The sequence below is a fragment of the Fusarium sambucinum genome, chromosome IV, assembly GCF_050947815.1.
Source record: "Fusarium sambucinum isolate potato_lamoka chromosome IV, whole genome shotgun sequence".
In the NCBI taxonomy this organism is placed as follows: domain Eukaryota; kingdom Fungi; phylum Ascomycota; class Sordariomycetes; order Hypocreales; family Nectriaceae; genus Fusarium; species Fusarium sambucinum.
In genome coordinates this window covers 2,250,305-2,271,330 of record NC_139291.1, presented here as the reverse complement: position 1 = coordinate 2,271,330, position 21,026 = coordinate 2,250,305, and the positions used below count along the sequence as shown (strand labels likewise).

At 49.0% G+C, this 21,026-nt stretch overlaps 6 protein-coding genes across 6 annotated transcripts; 2 read left to right on the top strand and 4 right to left on the bottom strand.

The window, feature by feature from the left end:
* Positions 1 to 1,969: 1,969 nt before the first annotated feature.
* Positions 1,970 to 3,747, bottom strand: FSST1_000775 (GATA-type transcription factor; the record flags this gene model as incomplete). Its single annotated transcript, XM_083234245.1, has 3 exons — positions 1,970 to 2,790; positions 2,841 to 3,379; positions 3,434 to 3,747. 3 exons carry the CDS (start codon positions 3,745 to 3,747, stop codon positions 1,970 to 1,972), a joined length of 1,674 nt encoding a protein of 557 aa, XP_083090957.1.
* Positions 3,748 to 6,135: 2,388 nt separating this feature from the next.
* On the top strand, positions 6,136 to 7,845 carry FSST1_000774 (SPRY domain-containing protein; the record flags this gene model as incomplete). Its single annotated transcript, XM_083234235.1, has 2 exons — positions 6,136 to 6,578; positions 6,627 to 7,845. 2 exons carry the CDS (start codon positions 6,136 to 6,138, stop codon positions 7,843 to 7,845), a joined length of 1,662 nt encoding a protein of 553 aa, XP_083090956.1.
* Positions 7,846 to 8,116: 271 nt separating this feature from the next.
* Positions 8,117 to 9,439, bottom strand: FSST1_000773 (uncharacterized protein; the record flags this gene model as incomplete). Its single annotated transcript, XM_083234224.1, has 2 exons — positions 8,117 to 8,385; positions 8,434 to 9,439. 2 exons carry the CDS (start codon positions 9,437 to 9,439, stop codon positions 8,117 to 8,119), a joined length of 1,275 nt encoding a protein of 424 aa, XP_083090955.1.
* A 639-nt stretch (positions 9,440 to 10,078) lies between these two features.
* Positions 10,079 to 11,077, bottom strand: FSST1_000772 (Smc5-Smc6 complex subunit NSE1; the record flags this gene model as incomplete). The annotated part of the gene is made up of 1 exon (XM_083234213.1): positions 10,079 to 11,077. The coding sequence occupies one exon, from the start codon at positions 11,075 to 11,077 to the stop codon at positions 10,079 to 10,081; it is 999 nt and encodes a 332-aa protein (XP_083090954.1).
* A 1,046-nt stretch (positions 11,078 to 12,123) lies between these two features.
* On the top strand, positions 12,124 to 14,065 carry FSST1_000771 (uncharacterized protein; the record flags this gene model as incomplete). The annotated part of the gene is made up of 2 exons (XM_083234201.1): positions 12,124 to 12,391; positions 12,447 to 14,065. The coding sequence occupies 2 exons, from the start codon at positions 12,124 to 12,126 to the stop codon at positions 14,063 to 14,065; spliced, it is 1,887 nt and encodes a 628-aa protein (XP_083090953.1).
* Positions 14,066 to 15,659: 1,594 nt separating this feature from the next.
* Positions 15,660 to 16,873, bottom strand: FSST1_000770 (uncharacterized protein; the record flags this gene model as incomplete). Its single annotated transcript, XM_083234190.1, has 3 exons — positions 15,660 to 15,912; positions 15,965 to 16,561; positions 16,680 to 16,873. The coding sequence occupies 3 exons, from the start codon at positions 16,871 to 16,873 to the stop codon at positions 15,660 to 15,662; spliced, it is 1,044 nt and encodes a 347-aa protein (XP_083090952.1).
* Between the last annotated feature and the right edge of the window lie 4,153 nt (positions 16,874 to 21,026).

Here is a 21,026-nt window from a genome sequence, read left to right as displayed (position 1 = left end):
ATCACGGAACAGCAAAAAGGGTGTCGTTCAATTCTATTGACAGAGGCTACTAGGAGAGTATGTATTTATTACCAGAACGGAACTAGGCCCAAAGATTACTTCAGCTCGCCTAGTTTTCAGCTTAGCATAATTCTTTGCAGCCGTTGCCAGCAGATGTCTATCGATTTATTAGTAGTTTAATGCCGGCCCGTCCGGAGATGCGTAGACAAGCAAAGCACTTCTCTCCAAGTGCCGAAATCTCCTTAGCACAAACTATATCTCTAACTTGTGGTAGATCTTGAACCATTCCGCTGGGCTACTAAGTCAATATCACAATAGAGCCACTTTCGATAAGGACTCTGCTCCTACAGTGTCCTTAGAGGAATATCCGAATATTACATTGTGTAAATATTCTGTTAAATAATAGGTCGCATCTTATAACTTTATTCTACTATCGTGATGTATCCCATAGATAAGGTTGTGTTGTGGTGATAACAACATCCATTGTGGCCAACTTCTACTCATGCCTCCAGTCTGGTGCACCAACGTTGCCTAAATCCATAAGCGGAGAGTAATCGAGATATGAAGTTTATTATAAGAAAAGAAGTTCGTATGTACTAGAAATAGCCAACTCATTTGTCTTCCTCTTCTTTTGAACTTGCACAAACCCTGACGATAGTCAAGCGGCACCAGCAACCATGCCAGTTGCAACTTGTTGCTTAATACAGCTCTATTGAACATCCAGAAGCACATCGACATCCCTCAAGGTACTTTTATTGAGTTCCAAATAAATTCCAACTTGTATAGTCGCTTAGATACTCAACTGCAATAACCGACGAAGCCCGTCACTAGTGTGATTTCGTTTTACAGTCGCTTTCAATCCCATTGTCAACATACCAGTACATATTGCAATAACAGTCACCTTTTTTCATATGCCCGGTTCCATAATCGCTCTAAAACAAGTATCTACAATACTAGATATGTCTGTTCTTCAAGGTTTATGGCTGATCATCGTTTCCATGTGGTTACCAGATCAGGACTACTCTAACGTAACCCAGCACAACACGACACTCACAGATGTAGATTTGTTGTATATCCAAACCTGTAAGAGCTCCCATTAGTGTAGCTCTTGAACACCATGCCTTTTTTTTTCGTTAATGGTTCCAAGACGTCGTCGGTTGTGGTGAAGCTGGTGGCTAACTTTAAATGTTATCACACTCATCTATCAGTCCTCAGCATTTCTGGCTTGGGCATGCAGAATGAGCATGTCGTGGAATGCTTCAGGCTGGCTATTTGCGGGTCTAGCGATTCAAAACCCCCCGTGCTTTATACACAGGTTATCAGATGTACCGATTGCCAAGCTACCAGAAAGTGTGTTGTTGTACTTGTCTTGAGTATTGAAGGCTTTTGTTGCACAACCCACCTTCCAGTGCTCATCTGAAGGCAATCTGGAAACCTTGACATTCTGGCGTGTTGTGAGTTAGAGTCAAAGTAAACAGTAAGCATATCAGTACCACTTGTAAATCAAAAGAGGAAGCGGAAAGCAGGCTTAAAGCTGATACTCAATCAGGTTCTCAACTCACAGTCGCTCACGCGACACCGCATTCTCTTTTAGGCATATGTAAACTATCTTGCGATATTTATTCTGATCCTGTCTATCGGGGCATTTTTCGTGTCGTGAAACGTTGTGCTTTTGAGATGAAGTGACACCACTGGCTCCAACCCCTGGTGCTGAATAGTCCTCTTCGGTTACCTTTACGGAAAGAAACAGACCGCAGACCAGACATGTATGTAATCAGCATACTCCTTGGCAGCAAATCCTCCGACGCCATGAGCTAAAACTCATTCGAAAAAACTGTGTATGCTGCGAAAACCAAATAGCGCCGGTCCTTAACTCGCCTTCCGTCCACACAGATTCGCGATGCAGTGACTCCTTGCTGGTCTCCAAGCACTTCATAAATCGTTTGTAATCCGTAATTGATCCTACTCATTAATCGTGGCCAAGTTCTCGTAACTCCCGCTCTTTGGCGGCAAGCATTTCCCGCATCTTGTCCGCCTCGCGCTGTAGAGCAGCCCGTCGCTCAGCCTTTATCCTCTCAGGCTCGAAATCACGCGGTCCAGCACCTGGAGTGTTATCACGGTTGGAGAAGGCGCTGGGACTGGGAGCTGATGCAATGGTACTGCCAGGTGATCGGATAGGCGGTAAGGAGTAGTCACCATCATCGCTTCCTGTCCCAAGCTTTGGTGGAGTAGTGGCTGACATTGAGGGGTTGAGAATAGACTTCAGGTTTATCGAGGAAATCCGTTTTGAGCTCTCCTGCCCAGACTCTTGCGCGGTGGATGTTTCACCTTCCGTAGTAGAGAAGGACCGTTTCCGTGTTGGCGAGAGAAACGAGGCGGGAGACAGAGACGTCTTTCTATCATCATTGGCTGCCATCGACGCCATGGGGGCCAGCCGATTATCGTCATTTGTGGAGCTCGTGTAGTGACGTTGGTTGTTCGACTGATGATACGCAGCGAGATCAGACGTTGAAGGTAACGGCGATATTGTTCTGTTGGGTCGTACCGACGGTAAAGGTTCGATCGTGAGCGGGTGATCGGGACGACGGCGAATACCCAGGTTGACAGATCCATCCTCATTCATTGATCCTCTCTCTGCATTGGCGATATACTGGTTGTGTGGTTCGGGCGAGTCCATCGTATCTTCCATCTCCTCATCCTGGGAAGCAGGAATGATTCGTTTCCGTCTCTTAATAGTTGATTTCTTCATCGTCATGGGTCGGTGTACACCATGCAGCTTATAGTACAGACCTAAGATTGTCAATCAATAATGACTAAAGAATCAACAAACCAATACATACCACAGGCGTTACAAATGGTATGGCCACTCTCATCGCGCCTCCAGAGTGGCGTGATCGTGGTGCCGCAATTTTGGCATGCAATCACAACAGTGGCGTTCGAATTCTGTTGATTTTGTAAAGCATTTACATCCAGAGGGACTGGTTCCGGTTTTGTGCTTTCACTTCGACTTTGGCAGCTCTGTCGCTTTTGGGTGCCGCCAAGATTGGCACTCTTGGAAACACGGTTATTGTAAGCTGGGCATCCGTTGCAGCCCTCTGCACCGCCCGTTCCATTACAACGGCCACCACCAGGACATGTTCCTCCAGGAGTTTGATCGGCAGATACATATGTCGCGTTCGACGCAGGTTTTGACGCTGCAGATGTAGGGGGTTTGGGTGTTGCAGCTTGAGGAGGATCCGCGGGCACGACATTTGGCGGTCGCTTGAGACTGGTTGGGCGAGACGCATTCCTGGCTTTCAAATATAGACCACAAGCATTGCAAATTGTAGCACCCTGTGGTGATCTTCTCCACAAAGGTGTTCGAGTAGTTCCGCAGTTACTGCAATGAGATGAGCAAGGGGACAAGGATGGAGAGAGGGACATCAACACTCACCTACAAACTTGACCTTGGCTACCACCGTTAGCAGGAGGCGGGCTCGCTTTGGAACCAAGATCTGCCACAGGACTTTGCTGTTTTGACATAATACCTGGTGTTGGACTCGTTTTAAAACCAGGCGGGCTTCCACTCAGTCTCTGGTGATGATCGTGGTTTTCTATACCAGTGGGAAGCCTAGTCCGTTCTTGGGAAGGGGGAGCAGGACGATCGTCGGGTTTCGAGGACATTGGCCTTGTTGGTAACGCAGTGCGAACTGAGCTTGCCTCGCGCTGCTGGCTATACAGCGCCGCTGGTTGGGTTTCTTGGCTCATACCCGTAAACAGGGCTGGGCTTGTTGACGGCTTCAAGACGACGACAGTTTGGGCGAATAAAGTAAGTATACCAGTATAGTTCCGGGTGAAGCGTCGCAGATCAGTCACAAATCGAAGACTGCAAGATGCATCGGCGGTGATATGGATACTGAACTTAGGTGGATGTCGGCTTGGTCGTCGTACAGATCGAAGATGAGTAAGATAAGATTCGAATTTGGTCGAGGATTTACACGAGTCGTAATCGGCTGCAGCGGATTTGCAATAGTTTGGACCTGGCGGAGGAAAGAGGCGAATCCGGAGAGAAGCCGGAGCCGGGTTCCACGACTCTCACAGTATGAGTTCGCGGATGCCGACAGTAATCCAAGAACCTAGGTACCTAATAATAAACCTGGCCTGCAGTGAAACGATATGTATCTCCAGGGAGATAGTTCGCTGGCTGGTGGGCAGACAACTCGAGAAAGCCGCCAGTGTACGAAAAAGACGGAGGGAGGTGCTGTAGACTTGTAGGCAGGTGACCTAGCAAACAGGGCCAATCGAAGGTTGGATCGAATTGATCGCAGGGAAAGCCAGATATTGGTCAGACGACAGATGTCAAATAGTGACGCGACAGTAACCAGATACTTGGGACCAGCGCAAGGCCTAGAACAAGACCGAACAAGCAGGTCTGAACAGATGAGGAGCGCGAGGGGTGAATGAGGAGGACAGAGACGACAAGGGTTGGGTGCGCAAGAGAGTGTTTAGAGATGTAATGGATAGTAGGTGATGGATGTGAGGAAGGAATAGTTAATCAGGGCAAAAGGCACCTCAACAGATTCGATCAATCAAAAGGCGGGCACAGGGGCGATCAATCTATGACTGCGCAATGACAGATGTTGGTAAGACAACAAAAGGCAAGGCGGCGCGAAGCGAAGCGCAACAGGACAAGCCCCCGTCCGTCTCGTTTCTAGATTTGAAGGTGTGCTTGGCGAATAGCAAGGGGAGAGGTCTTTGTCAATGGATTCAACGGCACCACCAGGCTGGTACAGTGGCAGTGGCAGTGAGTGACAGTAAAACGAAAAGACCGGGGTCCGGCTGACTTGATGTCTGGGTGGTGGTGGTGGTAGATCGATAACGGAGATAATAAGACGGCAGATGGCGGTGGAGGGAAGACGGTGACCCCGGGAGAAAGAGATCCGAATTGATAGGGCAAGGTAGAGGAAGGGTGAGATGAGGTGAGTTGAGAACAGCAGTACAAAATAAGGTGATCGGTGTCAGGCAATCTCGAACCAATGGGGCTGGGGCTTAAACTTGGATAGACTACAACTCAACTGGTGGTTGTACCGATCAGATTGTTTGGTATTAGTTATGGTGGATTGGAGACTGGCTGTCGGGTCTCGGGAGTTGCGTTGCATTGCATGCATGACCTGAATAGGTAGGCACAAAATGGAAATGGGGGCCAGCAAGTCTTTGTTTTCTCTTCTGCCCCTCAGAGGGGACAACTACACTACCTGTATCCGTATTCACCAGAATACCACCTGAACAGAACTGGCCAAAGCGACCCTAGGAGTGACGTGCGAAGCAAACAGAAAGACACATGATGTGATTTCACAGGGAGAAGACCCTAGTGTGGAACGACCTCCGGTAAGTGCCTGTTTGTCTACCGTGCAATCTAAGACCTGGGGGATGCTCTAGATATTCATCTCGTTCTAGCTTCTTCTTAGCCTCTACCAAGATGCCGTTTCCGAAAGTATGGAGATCCCATCATCAACCAAATGTCAAACTCTTCCCTTGAGAGACGACACGAGCAAATCTCGATCAACTCGTTGCTCTTGTTGCTCTTTACATCTTCCTCAATCAATGTCCAGAAAACACGCAAAGAAAGACCCTTCTCAACCTACGTGTCGTCACAGTGGAGGTATCAAACACAGGCCCTTGAATTAAGACGTTCTAGTGGCCCCTCTGTCAACTCTTTCTCGGTCGCCCCTGAAATGCGTCCGATTACATTAACCATCACATGATTGGCTCAACTAATACGGAGAAATTCCTCCAAGTTGCTTGGCGCCATTCGGCTTGCTCGTAGGGGTGTCGCCCAGACCGACTACAACGATCCACTAAGTTGCTAAGTCTGAGATCGGACCCTCTTATTTCCTTCTTTTCTTCTCATCTTATCAGCCGAGGCTTGCACCTCGTTATCGCGTTATCTTATCTATCACGCGTTTTCAACGCGACAAAGTGGGTCAAGATTATCAATCGCTACCGACTTAGCTCCAAGCCAAAGTGGGTGCAATTCAGGAACCACAATTGCCAACGCTGAGAGGTCAATTCCGAGCTTCACGTCACCGACTCAATACCGTATCAGTTTTCGGCATCTATAGACAATACCAATCATCTCAATTGCTCCATCTCACAATGGCATCCGAGTTTGGAAGCTCTCCCAAGAGAGAGCCTACACCGACTCTCCCGTTATCCTCCATCCCTCAGAAACGCTCTCTCGAAGAAGGTCGTCACAGTCCGATCGTGCCCTCGCCATTGAACCCCGAAGTCAAACCTTACGACTCCCTGGCCCCCGAAGATGCCTCGCAAACCTCGCGATCAAAGTCAGTGCGCACCAAAAAGGAAACACTGAAGAAACGCGAATCCAAAGGCGCCGACAGCGCTCGTGCGACTCCAGACCCAAAACCGAAAACAACGAAGCAGCAAAAGAAACAAAACGAGTCGAGTCCATTCCGCTATAAGCTTGCGCCTCCCAAATTGTCTGATTTTGATCCCCCTCGTGGCCCTGTCATGACCACGCATCATGAGATTACAACACCTGATGGTCAGATCGTTGAATTCTTTGAGACGTCAGACCAGTAAGTCAGATTTATCATCGACAGGTTTTTCTTGACTGACATATCAAGTGTCTCCAATAAAAAAAGTTTCCGTTATACACACTGCATCGCCGACCCCCTCTTCCCTTCCATGATCTATTATCGAGGCACAGAACCCGAGCCATATGGTCCTCACATGAGCTTCGAAGACTCGGCAGGGCATGTCTACTTTGACAAGACAGCCCGACAAGTTACAACCGACAAGGGATTTCGCATGACGCGGGCGAACGTTGCTGTGAGAGAGGGCAGATGGTACTGGGAATGCAAAATCACCAAAGGAGTTCGGCCCCTCAAGGATGGCGAATCCAAACCGGAAGGCGGGCAACACGTGCGCATGGGCTGGGCGAGACGAGAAGCGTCACTTGATGCCCCAGTCGGGTTTGATGCCTATAGTTATGGCCTTCGCGACGTTGCAGGCGAAAAAGTGCACATGTCACGACCTAAAGAATTCTTTCCTGCAGGGGAAGGTATTCGAGAAGGCGATGTGATCGGTCTTGAGATTCAACTGCCGTCTGAAAACTTGCACCGCAAGATCATGGCAGGGCACTACAACCCAGTAGTTGATCAAACAGACGACGAGCCTCTACCCACGGCTGAAGGGCGGAACATTGTCCGCGATCGCCTTCCCATTCGTTTCAAGGCCCATACGTATTTCGAAAGGATCGAATACCATCCTGTTAAGGAACTGGAAGATCTCATGAACCCGACGGGACTGGGTAGTGGTGCCTCAGAAGACCCTGGGCCAAATCATCCATCTCCCAGTCTCCGTACTCTCCCCAATTCTTGCATCCGCGTATACAAGAACGGTGTTCTTGTAGGAACCCCTTTTGAGGACCTCCTAGGCTTCCTCCCACCAGCTTCTCGCCCTCAGGCACAGGTTGGTGCTCGTGACGGTCTCGACGACGGCATGCTTGGATACTACCCTGCGGTGAGTGTTTTCCGAGGAGGCGCCGTGGAGGTGAATTTCGGTCCCGACTTCTGGTATCCTCCTCCAGCCGATTCGGTTGCGGATGGTAAACCCAATACCGCTCGCTCCGGTACCCAACGCCTGAACGAGTTGCATCCTGTAAGCGAGCGTTATCGCGATCAGATTGCAGAGGATATTGTCTACGATATCATTGACGAGGTTGACTTTTGGTCCCAAGATGGTGGTGGTGCGACAGATCGACAAGGCGTGAACGATAAGAGCGAGGCTGTTGCCATGGCTCCTGGGCGAGAAGAAATTAAGGAAGTGGTACAAGACGATTGATGCGTTGGAAATGCTCTGATAGCGTCACTATACCCACATGGTCGAGGGCGAGGCAAGCTCTGAAAACGGACGTTTCTTATAATATGATACCCAACGACTGTGAGAATGCAGAAATCAATATTTTTTCTTCAAACTTGTTTAACAAAAGTGAAAACTGGGTATCGATCATGCCCAAAGGCCCCATTCATTTCATCAATTATCATAACCCGTGCCGCAAGCATTACATTATCATATCAAAGCATAGCAGTTAAAGGACGTCATGGATCCCATCTCAGCGCCGAACTGGCTCCTCTGGCGAGACTGGCTCAGATATGAATGGAGCAGGCGACCGCATGGATAGGGGAGACACAGGATCTCCGAGCGCAGCCCGGTCGGCATTGCGTCTTGCAGCTGCTTCCTCCGGTCCTGGAAGTAGAGGGTCATCTGGGAGTTCCTCGATACGGCTACTGCCATCAATGGGGGTCTCTGAGGCAGACTTCTCGCGTTCGAGTCGTACTTCACGACCTCTCTTGTGACAGTACCACAGCACGAACATCAGTACTGTATAGAGTTAGCTTGTGGACGAACTCGCTGGGTGGGAGGACTTACAGAACAAAGCAACGCTCCAAATAACGTTGGTTCCAATGAAGGCAGGCCATCGCACCTTCAATGCGTTCACAATAGCCTTGAGCATACCGACGACGGCTCCAGGCTTCGTCACTAAATCTGTCAAATTCGATGGCTTGAGGAGATCAATAGCGGCATCCTTGACGCCCTTCTCTGTGTTGGCCTTCAGACCTTGGCTCTCTGCCGCAGCTGCCAGCAACTCGGGCGCAAGAGATGAGGTGAGCTTATCGGGAAGCTGAGTAACGAGTTTCTTCAAAGACGACGGCAGTTTTTCAAAGCCCCGGTTGATGGCACCGTCGCGATCTTCAACAAGGCTTGCAAGGTCTCCATAAGCTGTCGGTACACCATTGGCAAGGTCCTTGAAAACCTGCGTAAAACGAGACAACAGCTCGGAAGACTCGTTGGAGAGGGCTACGATCTTGTTGTTCTTAGCTTGAAGGTTCAGCCGATCGAGGACGTTGCCAAGATCCTGCTCCTCACGCTCAGCTTCAGGTTTGGCGACATTGTCCTCTGGCTTGAGGCCATCCTGCGGCTTCTTGTGTCTGGTGAACAAAGCGGTTAGACGGTTTGGTTGCTTTTCGGCCTTCTTATCCTTCTTCGTGTCCTTTCTTTGGGCCTCTTGGAGAGGCTTGATGGCCTCTAGCTCACTCTCAGACGCAGAAGAGAGATCGATCTGGGGGGTGTTGGCTCGTGGAGGCAGTGGCGGGGCTGGACCGTCATCTTCCAGGATGCTCCGAAGCCATGCTTCGTCGTCCCGGTCAAGAACGGGGCTCAGAGGAGGGGTGTTTGAGCTTTGGCTGTGATGAGTGCTTCGCCGCCTGGGATGTTGGCTAGGTCTTTGGCTTGCACTATTGTTGAAGTCGGGTACACGGCCATGGCTTGGATCGACAGAAGATTCAGCTTCAGTCTTTTTTGCAGCCTCCTCAGCGGCCGCAGCCTTCTGGGCCTTGTTCTTCTTGATCTTTTTGTACGTCAAGTATTCCAACATATTATAGGCTGTTGTTTGGTTGAGGACGCAACCGCAGGTGCAAGATAGGGATCAAGGTATTTAACCTACTGTTGACTGAAACAAGAGGCCGCCCAGTTTGAAAGAGTAGTGATGGCGAAGTGTGTGTTGGCGCGCGCTTGTAATTCGCCTTTGTCTACCTAGGTAGGTAGGTTGTCTTGTCTTGGGTGACGAACGATCTACGTGAGTCTACAAGGCACAGCCACATCACATGTGATGTCATGACAGCTGCCGAGCCCGATCCAACTAAAAGCTGGGTTCTGCGAAAGGCCAACCATTCACGTCAACATAGAAGATAAGATTGTTAATTTCTTTCTTTACATGATTCTAATTGTGTTTTTTTGTTGTGTATTCTTTTGCGTGAATTCCGCAAGTCGAGTCCAGGTAGCCGGTGCTGACCTTTACGTTGATTCACCCCACGTTCAACAATCTTGGGGCTTAACTGATGATCGACACCCAACTGCCGTCGGACATACGAATCCGAAAATTATTGGTCGCATCCTTCCAGAGACAATGTGGGTGGGGATCGAGACTTAATTCAACTTCACATGAATTCATTCATCAATTCGGGGGTATCATAATACTTAATAGAAGGCAGGCTTAATAAAAAGCACGTTTGCGTCAATCAGTATCTTGTCCTCCGTCATCCTCTGCTTCGTCTGCACCCCCCTCGTCCCGAATGACATCGTCAGCAAGGGTACTACGTCGCCAACCACCGCCGTCTCTCCGTCGTCCTCGTTGAAAGGCATCGGTCGACGTTACTGCCCTCTCGCCCGTGTACTTGCTACCAGCCCACTCGGTCGTGCATCGTGGGCATTTCTTGTCTCTTCTAGTTCGCCAGAAAGCCTCTTCGCAGATCTCGTGCAGTCGGAAGTTGCAATCCACTTCAGAACATCTCAGGCCCATTGTGACTATGTCCTTACATGCTTCACATAACCTGATACGTTGCCAGTCCTGTGGTTCAAGATCAGGGTCGTTGTATGTTTCAACCAGCCAGGGTCGCAGTTCGAGTAGTGCTCGTGGTGACAGTGTATAAAAGCCTTCTTGACTTTTTTCGAACCATCCTCCCTCAACCAGACTCGCAAGCGCAGTTTCAACTTCGCTATGCTTCAGCCCTTTGTCTGCGACTGTTTGCGTTTGGGTTTGGGTTTCAACGTCGACATGGCTTTCCCGTCGGTTCGGTCGAGCCAGTTTGATGGCCTGCATCTCCGTAATGGCCATGACTTCCATGCGCGGCGTATTGAACTTTTCAAACATGGCATCCAGGACTCTTTTGATAAATGATAGCTCTTCGGGGCTGTATGACGTGGCAAGTTGTGTTTGCGGATCGGAGGTAGTATTAACCAAAGCCCATATTCGTCTCTTTGTTACTTGGTGAACAGTGCTACGGATTTCATAATCAAACAGGGATGCCGCTTCGGAAATTTTATCGATAGCCTCATGAAAACGTTCTTCGGTAATTTGATCCCTCCGTATTTCGTCCTCGTCGTCAGCTTCGTTGCGCCCGGCGTTGAAAATTGCAGCAAGGATAGGTCGAGCTTCTTCGAATGTGATTGATCCTCGAGCCAGGATGGCTTGAAGGAAGGCCCTATCACCGTGACTGAAATTACTCCCACTCATTATGTCTGAAGTAGGTATGTTCTTCTTGCGCGCTTATATGCGCTTGTAGAATTGTGTGCCTTGAAGTATAAAGGCAGTGATGATTGTCGTGGAGAAGATAGACAGGAAACGCGTTGATCGCGTCTATGGGTCCACTTGTTAATTGACTGTAAGAGTGTGGCTGTGGTGGCGGCACAGAGCTTTGGATATATGCCGTACAGATGTTCTGTTTAACCTATCTGAATATAGATTCTTCTTTTTAAGTAGGTGCTAGTTAAAACTCTATACTTATGCATTTTCCAGCATAGTGTTTAAGACAATGTAGATCATATGAAACTTGTTTGACGTACCTATTGATCGTTACATCTTGTGGTTTGTTAGCAAGCAAGCTCCACATCTTGAATCTCAATTGAACCAACCAACATCCCGCATAAACCACAGAGTTCTCGTAATTAATACATAGATGCCAAACATATACTGAAACTGAATATATATACCCATTAGAGTACGTAACTGTTCCTTTCACTGTTACTTTTGAATCAAAACAATAAGCGATTCACAACTTTTGTCATACGGTCTAGGGTAACCGAGCAAGAATGCTGACTCATCTCATCTACCAATGAATTGCTCTCCTATACGTCTTGAGCTTCAACTACCTAAGTACGACATCCCCTTACATCAAAACACATAACGCGTAGCCTTTACCACATCTGTCCAAAACAATAAGAATACTCGCGTAGGGTGTTTATTTTGAGTCCCGCGCAACACAAAGAAAGGAGGGCGTGCCAAAGTCACGGGTCCAACAAAGAAAGGCCTGAATGCATGAGCTTTTCATCAAATATTGCGATTCACCAATAACCCGTCCCCCAACAATACACACAGGTCAAACGATTGCCCGTTGCAAACCGGAAACTGGAAAACTGAACCTATTCACTCAATGCCAGAGACCAGATAGGACAACTATTTGTGGCTGCTAGCCTCACAGAACCCTCAGGAGAGCATAGTACTGCTTGCCTGGTATCGAACAGTATCAACCATTTTGGATAGTTCACATTACTGGAGAAAAAATGGCGATGAACGTGACGGATTTGAAGGAATTTGATGTCATTCGTGTGGTCAGAAGCGATGGTTCAGATACTGGACCCGGCTACTGGCCTGTCACGACATCAACTGCGATGACTACGACGAAAAAGACAAAAGATGCAGCAGCTGCCGAGAAGGCACCAAGGACTAAGCCTCAAATGGTTCGACTGGCAGAAGATGATCCAAGGTTCACTGAGTGGAAAGTCAAACTGGGTATCCTTCTCAAGCAAGAGCTGTGTCCGAATCCTGATGGTAAGTAGACCCTCCCAGGACCACTTATCTCAACTTATGTCTAACTGCAACCTAGAGGGAAACCCGTGGCTGGTGAATTTTCCTCGAGGATACTGGCTCTACGAGAAATCAAAGCATCTCTGGGTTTCTGGGTACCCAATCAAGGTCAAGCTTTTTAAGAGTCCACAGGAGTTTGCTGTCCATTTGATATGGCTGCTATCAACGTCAATGGATTATCGGGATTGTTGCTGTGCGCACTGCAATGCCGCCAGCATAATCAAGGGAGGCACTTCGGATGAAGGCCTGATCATCACCCACGAACCTCTCAAGGGTGATAAGATGCCACACAGAGTCACACCTGTTCCCCTACCTCCAATGCCTGGACAGGCATCTCAGAAGCCCGGGACTATGCCCGGCAATGTTGTGCCTCGTTCGGCATCCGCACAGTCTACACCAGCTGCTACGGCAAAAAACTCTCCGGCGCCTACGCCGGTATCTGCTGCTACAACTTCTGTACAACAAGTTCAGCAGCCACCCCAGATCCGACCTCAAGAACAGGCCATCCAGCCATCACCGCAACTGCAACCACAATTGCAGCCAGCGCCCCAACCCCAGCACCACCACCAACCGCCACCGCAAATACAGCAGGTTCAGCATCAACCACAAATACAGCAGCAGCAGATCCAACAACAGCCCCCAAATCTCGCTCAAGCGCCACCTCAGCCTATACAATGGGCTCTCAAATCGACAGTCTTGTTTCGATCTGGAGAGCTTGTGTGGTATCAAAACGGCAATACATGGCGTCTTGGAGTTATTGCATCTTCTTCCAACGGCCAACACGAGGTCATGCCAATTGGACACGGTATTGTTCAGCAAAACAACGTGACAAAGGCCGACGGAGATATGCGGCCTTTTTATGCCTTCACAGTACCGCCAGTCACCTTGCCCGAGTTGAAAGACAAGAACTATGATGGTGTTCCATGGGAGTCGCTATTCCAGAGTGCAGTAGATGGGAATCGACGCGAGGTGATCGCACTTGATGCCTCCAAGATGGCAGCTGTCAAGATTGATTATTCATACTCACTTTGGTCCAAACTCTCCGAAGACCCGAAAAACAAGACAGCCTTTTACTATGGCTGTTTCTTTGGAGCAGAGCGGGTCGAGATTGGCGATGCGATGCGGCTTAAATCGTTGCCGGCCGAACTCAACGTCCCGGCCGAAACGGGCGTTTTGGGTCTACGGTTCATCTTCATTACTAAAGAAATGCCTGGCGCCGTCTTCTTCCGCGGTCACATCTACCAGCTCGTGCCCGAAGATCACCCAAACATCGTCCGGGATGAATACCTTCCCCTTGCGTTGCGCAGCGAGAGCCAGTGGCGTCGCTCAGTCGGGGCGCAACGATGGTGTTATGCAATAGTCAAAGAGAACGTTGTGTTCAAGGAGCAGTCGATTAGAGGTCGATTCTACCCAACTCATCGTCTTATGCCAATTCTTAACCCGGCTGAATTCCAGAGCTCGGTCGCGCACCGCCGAGTCGATGACCAATACGCCCATCTCAACAACCGTATGGATGGTGTGGGGAGATATCTTGGTCGGAAGATCAACCGAATCGATACTCTTGGGGCTTCGGTGATCCACACAGCTAGGATCAACCTGGAGTCGTTCATTAGAGAAGGGGACCAGCCGGTTGAATAAGACTGCGTATGTGCCACGCATTCGCCGCACGTAGGAAATCACATGTGCCGAGGGAGCAATTAGTACGGGATAATTGTCAGTTTAGTATCCGTATATAGGAACATTCAATAGAGACATCCACAAGGATCGGCAGTAATAACACTATCGGTGATTACTCAATTTCTAGATCCATGACCACCATGAAGACAAACACTGAGAAACCTTCCACTATCCCCTGTATGGTACTCCCGGGATATGCATACGCCTTATCACCCCCTCTCTTGTCCTCCCGATATCCCGCAACTATCAGGTTCTCCTCACAATATCACCGTCGCCCTTCGTTTGCTGTGCCCGTACAACGTACACCGCTACACAGCAAGCATCGGGCTACGACACAATCCCCGCCAATGGCCCCCGACACAAGTGCAACATCCTCGTCCATTTGCGCATGTTGCGGTAGCACGACTAACCACATAAAACACAGAAGGTTTAACAACAACAGTGGCCTTGTATCCGAATTGGCGCATGTAGACACGCATGAGTTTGCTTCTGAGTCCATTTCTCGTCGAGTGTTCGTTACAGCAGAAAACCTGACTACTATCTGAATCAATACACAGATATAGAAACAACTCAGGCGATACGACTTCTAAAAGAACTAAAACTGTCTTTCACAGGCTACTGGTATCCTCAAGCTAAAGATTTGTCCCAAACCGCAGAGTCAAATGATGTGGATGTGCATGGTGACGCCATGTGTGGCGTGAGAAAGAGGAGGAATGAAGTGAGAATATTTGGGTTTGGAACGGAGTTTTTACCTAAGACCGGCTTTTATAGTTAGACTAGTTTGTACCTATAGTGCAATGCAAAATATACACGCATGTTCAAGTTCACTGTGTGAGTGCTTCCGTGTATTGTGTAAATAAAGAAGGATTGGCATCTTTTTCATTGATATAATACGAGTGAGTGATACACTCGCAAATAGGCCCCAAGAACTTGAGTTGACCAAGAGAATGGAAAGAACAACGATTCCTCGCTGCCGCCAGAATACATTGACTGTGTAGCCTATCCGTTGCGGTTTCCATCCTCGCAGAGCCACGGTCCACAGAGGGAATGCGTATTTGGTTAACGGGACACAAGTCTTCCCTCAACACCTCTCCAGAAATCAACCCGCATCTCCCCCAACTCTGTACATCACCCTACTCCCCTGAATCATAACTCTTTGTTCGTAAATGCATGTAAATGACTGATGGCTGAGAATGCAAAATCATGGAGTACGCTTGAAAGATCCAGATCGTGATGTCGTATGCGTCGGCTGATATGAAACTGCCACCTCTAATCTCGTAAAAAACCAAGAGGGCTCGTGTCGGATGTTGTGTGCCGTGGCCAAGAATGGATGAACCGTGCAACATATGATCGAGATACAAGTAAGTAGACTGCTGGCGGGCGATCTTTTGGCGCATGCAAAATAGGTGATAAATCACACAGTAATCGTCCGTCGCTCGCTTCGGAATGTCGTCGTATATGTTGTTGTGTGTATGTGTATGAAATGATAGGAAAATGACCCCCACTCTTCAACCCCTGACGCCCGGTAAAGAGGGCGTCTGTTCGCTTATACCGGCTATGTCACTTTTAAATTCTCCAGTCGTGCCTGTAAACTCTTCAATACCTCTGGGTCTGGTTCAGGTTCGACCTTGCGAGGTTTAACACGAGGCGATTCGTCTGTTTTCTCACAGCCGCACTTTGTGCATGGTGTTCCATTTTCGGCGCCAGTTGGGAATATTGTCTTGCATTCCTTGCATTGGTAGTGTGGCACACTGTTAGGACCGAATTCATCTCCAGGATAACCGTATGGGTACTTGTCCTTCTTGGGCCTGACAATTTGTTAGTTGGGAGACTAATGTGTATGTTCATGGGGAAACTTACGGGTCTCGAGGGCAGTCAGTGCAGCGAACGTGGCCGCACTTCGCACATGTCTTGTTACCGGAGATGAAGAGGGTCGAGCATTCGTGGCAAGTTCTTCGCACACGCTGGCGAGGCTTCTTATGAACCAAGTCCTGGCCACCGGTCTTGCTGGGTCGGGTAAGGACGATCTTCTTCTCGTCAAAAGCGTAAGAGTAGTCGGGAATGATGGGTGCGTTCTCCTTGTTGGCTTTGATGATGGCGGCACGTCGTTCACGGCTGGCAATGATCTCGGCCTCGCTTCGCTTGGGAGGGTAGCGGGTACACTTGGTGCAACGAGCATGCTGGCAGCTGGGGCACTCCTTGGCGGAAGAAAAGGTTGTGTCGCACTTGTGACAGGTTCGTCGTACGCGCATACGGATCGGCTTGTCAATGCGGAGAACGGTGTCATCGGGAGACCCAGCTTGGAGTTCAGAAACGTTGATATCAAGTCCGTAACGCTCGCTGAGTTTCTTAGCACGCTCCTCAATCAGTTGACTCCTCGTCAACTTGGAAACGCCCTCCAAGCCTTCATATTTGGCCTTGGCGTCAGTTTTCTTGACCTCAGGCACAGGAGCTTGGCTGTGAGTTTGTTAGTAACCATGCATATCAAGTTTGAATTGTTGAAGTCAAGAGAGATATGAATCTAGCTACTATCTTCTCTCGTCTGTCAACAACACTTTTTCATAGATAATCGTACCTCGTCTTGGGAGTCTCTTCCGCCTTGGTCGGGGCAGCTGGCTGAGATGTACCGAGAGTCGACTGGCGCTTAGACGAGGTTGAAGAGCCCTCCCTTTTGAGGAAGGTCTTGGTACGATTCAGGAGCTTGCTGAAACCCTTCTCTTTCTTCTCTTCTCTGGGCGAAGAAGGCCCGGGCTGTGACGCAGAGCTCATATTGATCGATTGGTTGGTCCTTGTTAATGATTGATGATATAAGATAATTGAGTTGGAAACAGGCAATCTATCTGTTCCCCTCGATATTGTCTTAGAGCAAGTGTAAAGTATTCAATGGATGAATGACTAGATTGTATTTGCAATGCTTGGTGAAAAAAAGCTGGTAGTGTTTCTTCTACAGCCGGAAAGACCGAAAGTAGTGGCACAGATGGGATGTGTCGGATGACAGATAGATAGCGACAGTCCCTTTGGAGGAAGGTCAAGCTAATTAGTATCGTAAAAATGGTCCATAAATATATCGAGTCCAGAGTTTATAGGGGTCTCATGACGCAGTGGATCTGCGACGAGAAACACAAATGGTTGGATCAGTTTAATGAATTTAAAAGGGGACGGGACGGGAGCGTAGTAGTAGGAAGAAAGAAGAGGGAGAGAGTTGGTCGAAAGATGGATGATGGGCGAGGGCGGGCGAACTATACTTAGTCTGGCGGTTGTTAACTGGGACAGGATGGGGTGGATGGCGCTACAGTACACTACAGTGCACATTGAGCCAGCCTGGTGGTAGTAGTGGACCCAGCTTAGGTAGGTACTAACCAACTTAGCGGCCCGGCGCTACAATGCTGCAGAAAGAAGGCCAACAAATAGAAGGCACGTCCAGGACTGCAAGGACCCAATCACCCGTACGAGTTTGCTACAAGGAACATGGAACCCCCGTACGGGAACAGGTGTCTGGGGGAGGGTAGAGATACGAAGTTGAGGTAGTGAGATGGGAGCGACAGCGACAACGGAAAACGATAGCAGTTCAAGCCGGGGAAGGCGTGAATAATTGGCTGTTGGTCGCAGGATATCTCATGAGGTAATGTACCTAGATCTTAATATGGATTCCACTACGTAAGGTGGTTGTCCGTCCCATTCTTGGTCAACACCTACCTACCTAGGATGGAACATCTCAGAAAGGGACCCGACACTGCGGTGCGGGAGGGGGGCCTTCTGTCTGCACCTATTGGGTGAATGGCATAAGAAGGAGTCGGCCGCTGAATATCGGTAGCCCAGGTTTTAGTGAAGGACAAACTAGAAAGACTTGACCCTTTCAGGAGGCAATCCAAGACACGACGCGACATGCCATGCCACGCATCTAGACGGGAAGGGAAAGGCGCGATATATTCTGGGTAGGTCCTTTTGCGTTTGCCCATTGCTTTTCTTCTGTTGCCGTCAGAGGCAGAGAAAACCCACGTCCTGGACTGGCTTCTGGCTGGCTGGCCGGCCGGGCTGGGGTGTGCGATGGTGTGCGGCCACGATGCCCGCAGGGGATCTAACCTGAATCACACCCCTGCCGACATCACAGCAGAGCACAGTGTCGGGCCCAACAAGGTTCAACCTCCGTGGTATTTCCCTATTCCAACTGCTTGGAACCTACCATGCTTTGGCTAGTGGGTGCCCTGTAGCTGCTGCTGCTACTGTAGCCGTGCCGTTCGTGGCCAGGCTCTGATGCAGCCAAATCAACAACAACTGGTGGCAATACCATGCCATGCAATGAGAAACCAAGTAAAAAACTGTCATGTTGCGGCACTGTGGCTGCAGTAGTATTTAGCGGTCACCAGCTGCCGTATTGAGAAGTTGAAGTTGTTGGCCCGACTGTCAATCTGCCAGTAAAACATTGTTGTAGCTTCTTGCATTGCGTTCTTGCGTTACGTTGCGTCGCACATGGCGATACGATGCAGTATACTGCTCCATTATTGAACAAAGTCGGTATGGAATGGGTTATCATCAGGCAATTGTAGCAACATTTCAAGTTGTAAAACACAAATTCCCTGCCATTGAACTAAATGGGACATGATAGTTCACCACCCACGTTATTCCCACGCGCCCGTTGCTGTTAGACTTTATCCCGGGGGATGATGGCGGATATTTGCTTTTGATTAAACATGAGTTTATTCTGACACGGCACTTGGTCAATGGCTAGACGCTGTGAAACGCAAACGCAAACGCAAACGCAAACGCAAACGCAAACGCAAACGCAAACGCAAACGCAAACGCAAACGCAAACGCAAACGCAAACGCAAACGCAAACGCAAACGCAAACGCAAACGCAAACCATGATATGGGCTCAAAGTTTAAGCCTCATGCAGACAGCGCGTGTTACAACATTCCATTTCGTTCCGCCTGGTATTAAAAACGGTTTTCCTATTGACCGATAGACAATCAGCAGTCCTGGATTCTAATTTCAGAGACGACGAGTCTCGCACTGACCGATCCGTACAAGTGGCCAATCTGCGGAGCAAACCTCTAATTGCACATGCAATTAGACTTGAGAGCCCTGGAAACAAAACACAACTCATGAACACAAGAATAAGTGTCCACTAAAGAGTCATTGAGTTGTTTTATTGGCCATTGATCCCGGTCCGGAGCGGTCCCGAACAACAGGAACCCAAGTTGCAGTCGCTAATAGGTCCATCTCCGACATTCTGCCGTCCCTTGAACTTGGTAAGTGGAACGCTAGCGGACCCGCGACACCAAGGCAGGGAAGGAAGGAAGGGAAGCTCCAGTTCGTGACAGGGCAGGGAGGAAGCAGGGAGGCAGGCCTACGGGTACTATTAGCAGGCACCCAACAGCCAACCTGTCCATCGACTGACTTCAATCAGATCATTCAAGACACCCCGCTCCTGCCCTGGCATCAGAATCCCTTCATCCCTGCAGCAGAAAAAACCCATTAGCTAGGTAGTACCTATTCTCAGGTATAGCAACAGTTCACTGTTCTGCGGACATTTCTTGAGCTTATTACCAGCCTTCTCAGCGTCGTATTACGAGGTGTCACTTTTCGTTACAACAGTGCGTTCATCGACAACTTGACCTCGGTTCGCCTACCAGGACATTGACAGCTCACAATTAATTAACAATCTCCGAGAGCCCATCTTCATTACTTCAGCCAATGGCTGTCTCACCAGTGCCAATTCAACATCGTTGGAGTTGAGGCCCTGGAATATTTGGTACTCACTTTGCAGAAGAGTCCAATGCTGCCAGTTGAAAGCCCAGACTCCGCCTCGTCTTCCCTCTTTTCAACACCCAGGTTCAACGCGTTCAACCTAAACTGGGGTTGACATGGACGGACCAACTCCTCCTCGCTCCATCGGTCCATCATTCCACTCTTCAAACAGCCCAAGCTTAATCATGCGTGGGGACTACAACGGTATTCCGGGTGGCCCCAAAACTTACTGAAAGAAGAACTGTTTTCATCAATCCCGACGGGAAATTCTTGAGCTGCTCTAAAAAAAACAAAAAAAACGCACCGAACTGCTAGGCCTCGCCCGAGAGTTTGCACTGTTATTCAACATATGACCAGGATACCTTCGCCCAAATTCTTTTTTCGTTCGATTAATTAATAATCGCAGACGGTTGGGCACACAGACGTTGCCAGCATCGACATACACATGGCCATCTCAAATGCAAGGGTCCCAGGCAGTTGGGCTCTAACTTCTCACTACTTCAATATTCCTCATTTACCGCCAGTTCTTTTCAAGATCGCAACGAAAAGCAATGACGACAGCGTTCATGCCTTTGTATCTAGGTTATGAATAATTTAACAAAACAAAAAAAACCACCCGGGAAAATCAGACATGTCGGACAAGCGCTCAGGCTGGAATCGGAGACACATGTTTGATCTACCCGCGCCTGGAGGCAAAATGAATGAAAGCCAGAATCGAACCGAAGGTATGATGTGTATCTGCGCTGACTCGCTGTCAACAAAAACACACAAACACACAAAACAGCGCATTCACTCCAAAGTGCCTGGTGCCCCGAATTTCAAGCTTTCAATGGTTGTAATCCACCTTCACGGGGCCATCAATCCGGGAAACAGGAACACTCCCCCAGTGCATATCCGTCGTAGCCACCACTAGTTAACTATGGCTTGGTGTGACATTCCAGCAACTGAAGTGGCCCACCGAGTTCCACGGACCAGTGCCGTGTTCAACAAGTAAGCACAATTAACTTTGCAGTGACTTGTGGTCAAGTCAATGAGGTAGATTGGCCTTCAAGCGCTCCCTTCTATTGAGCTCTTCTGTTGGCCTCTGCACCACAAGCGTTCTCCTCTACGGATGCTCCTCAGTTGTACAGCATGAGTTGTCTGCAACCCAGCGCTATGAGCCGGCCGATATTG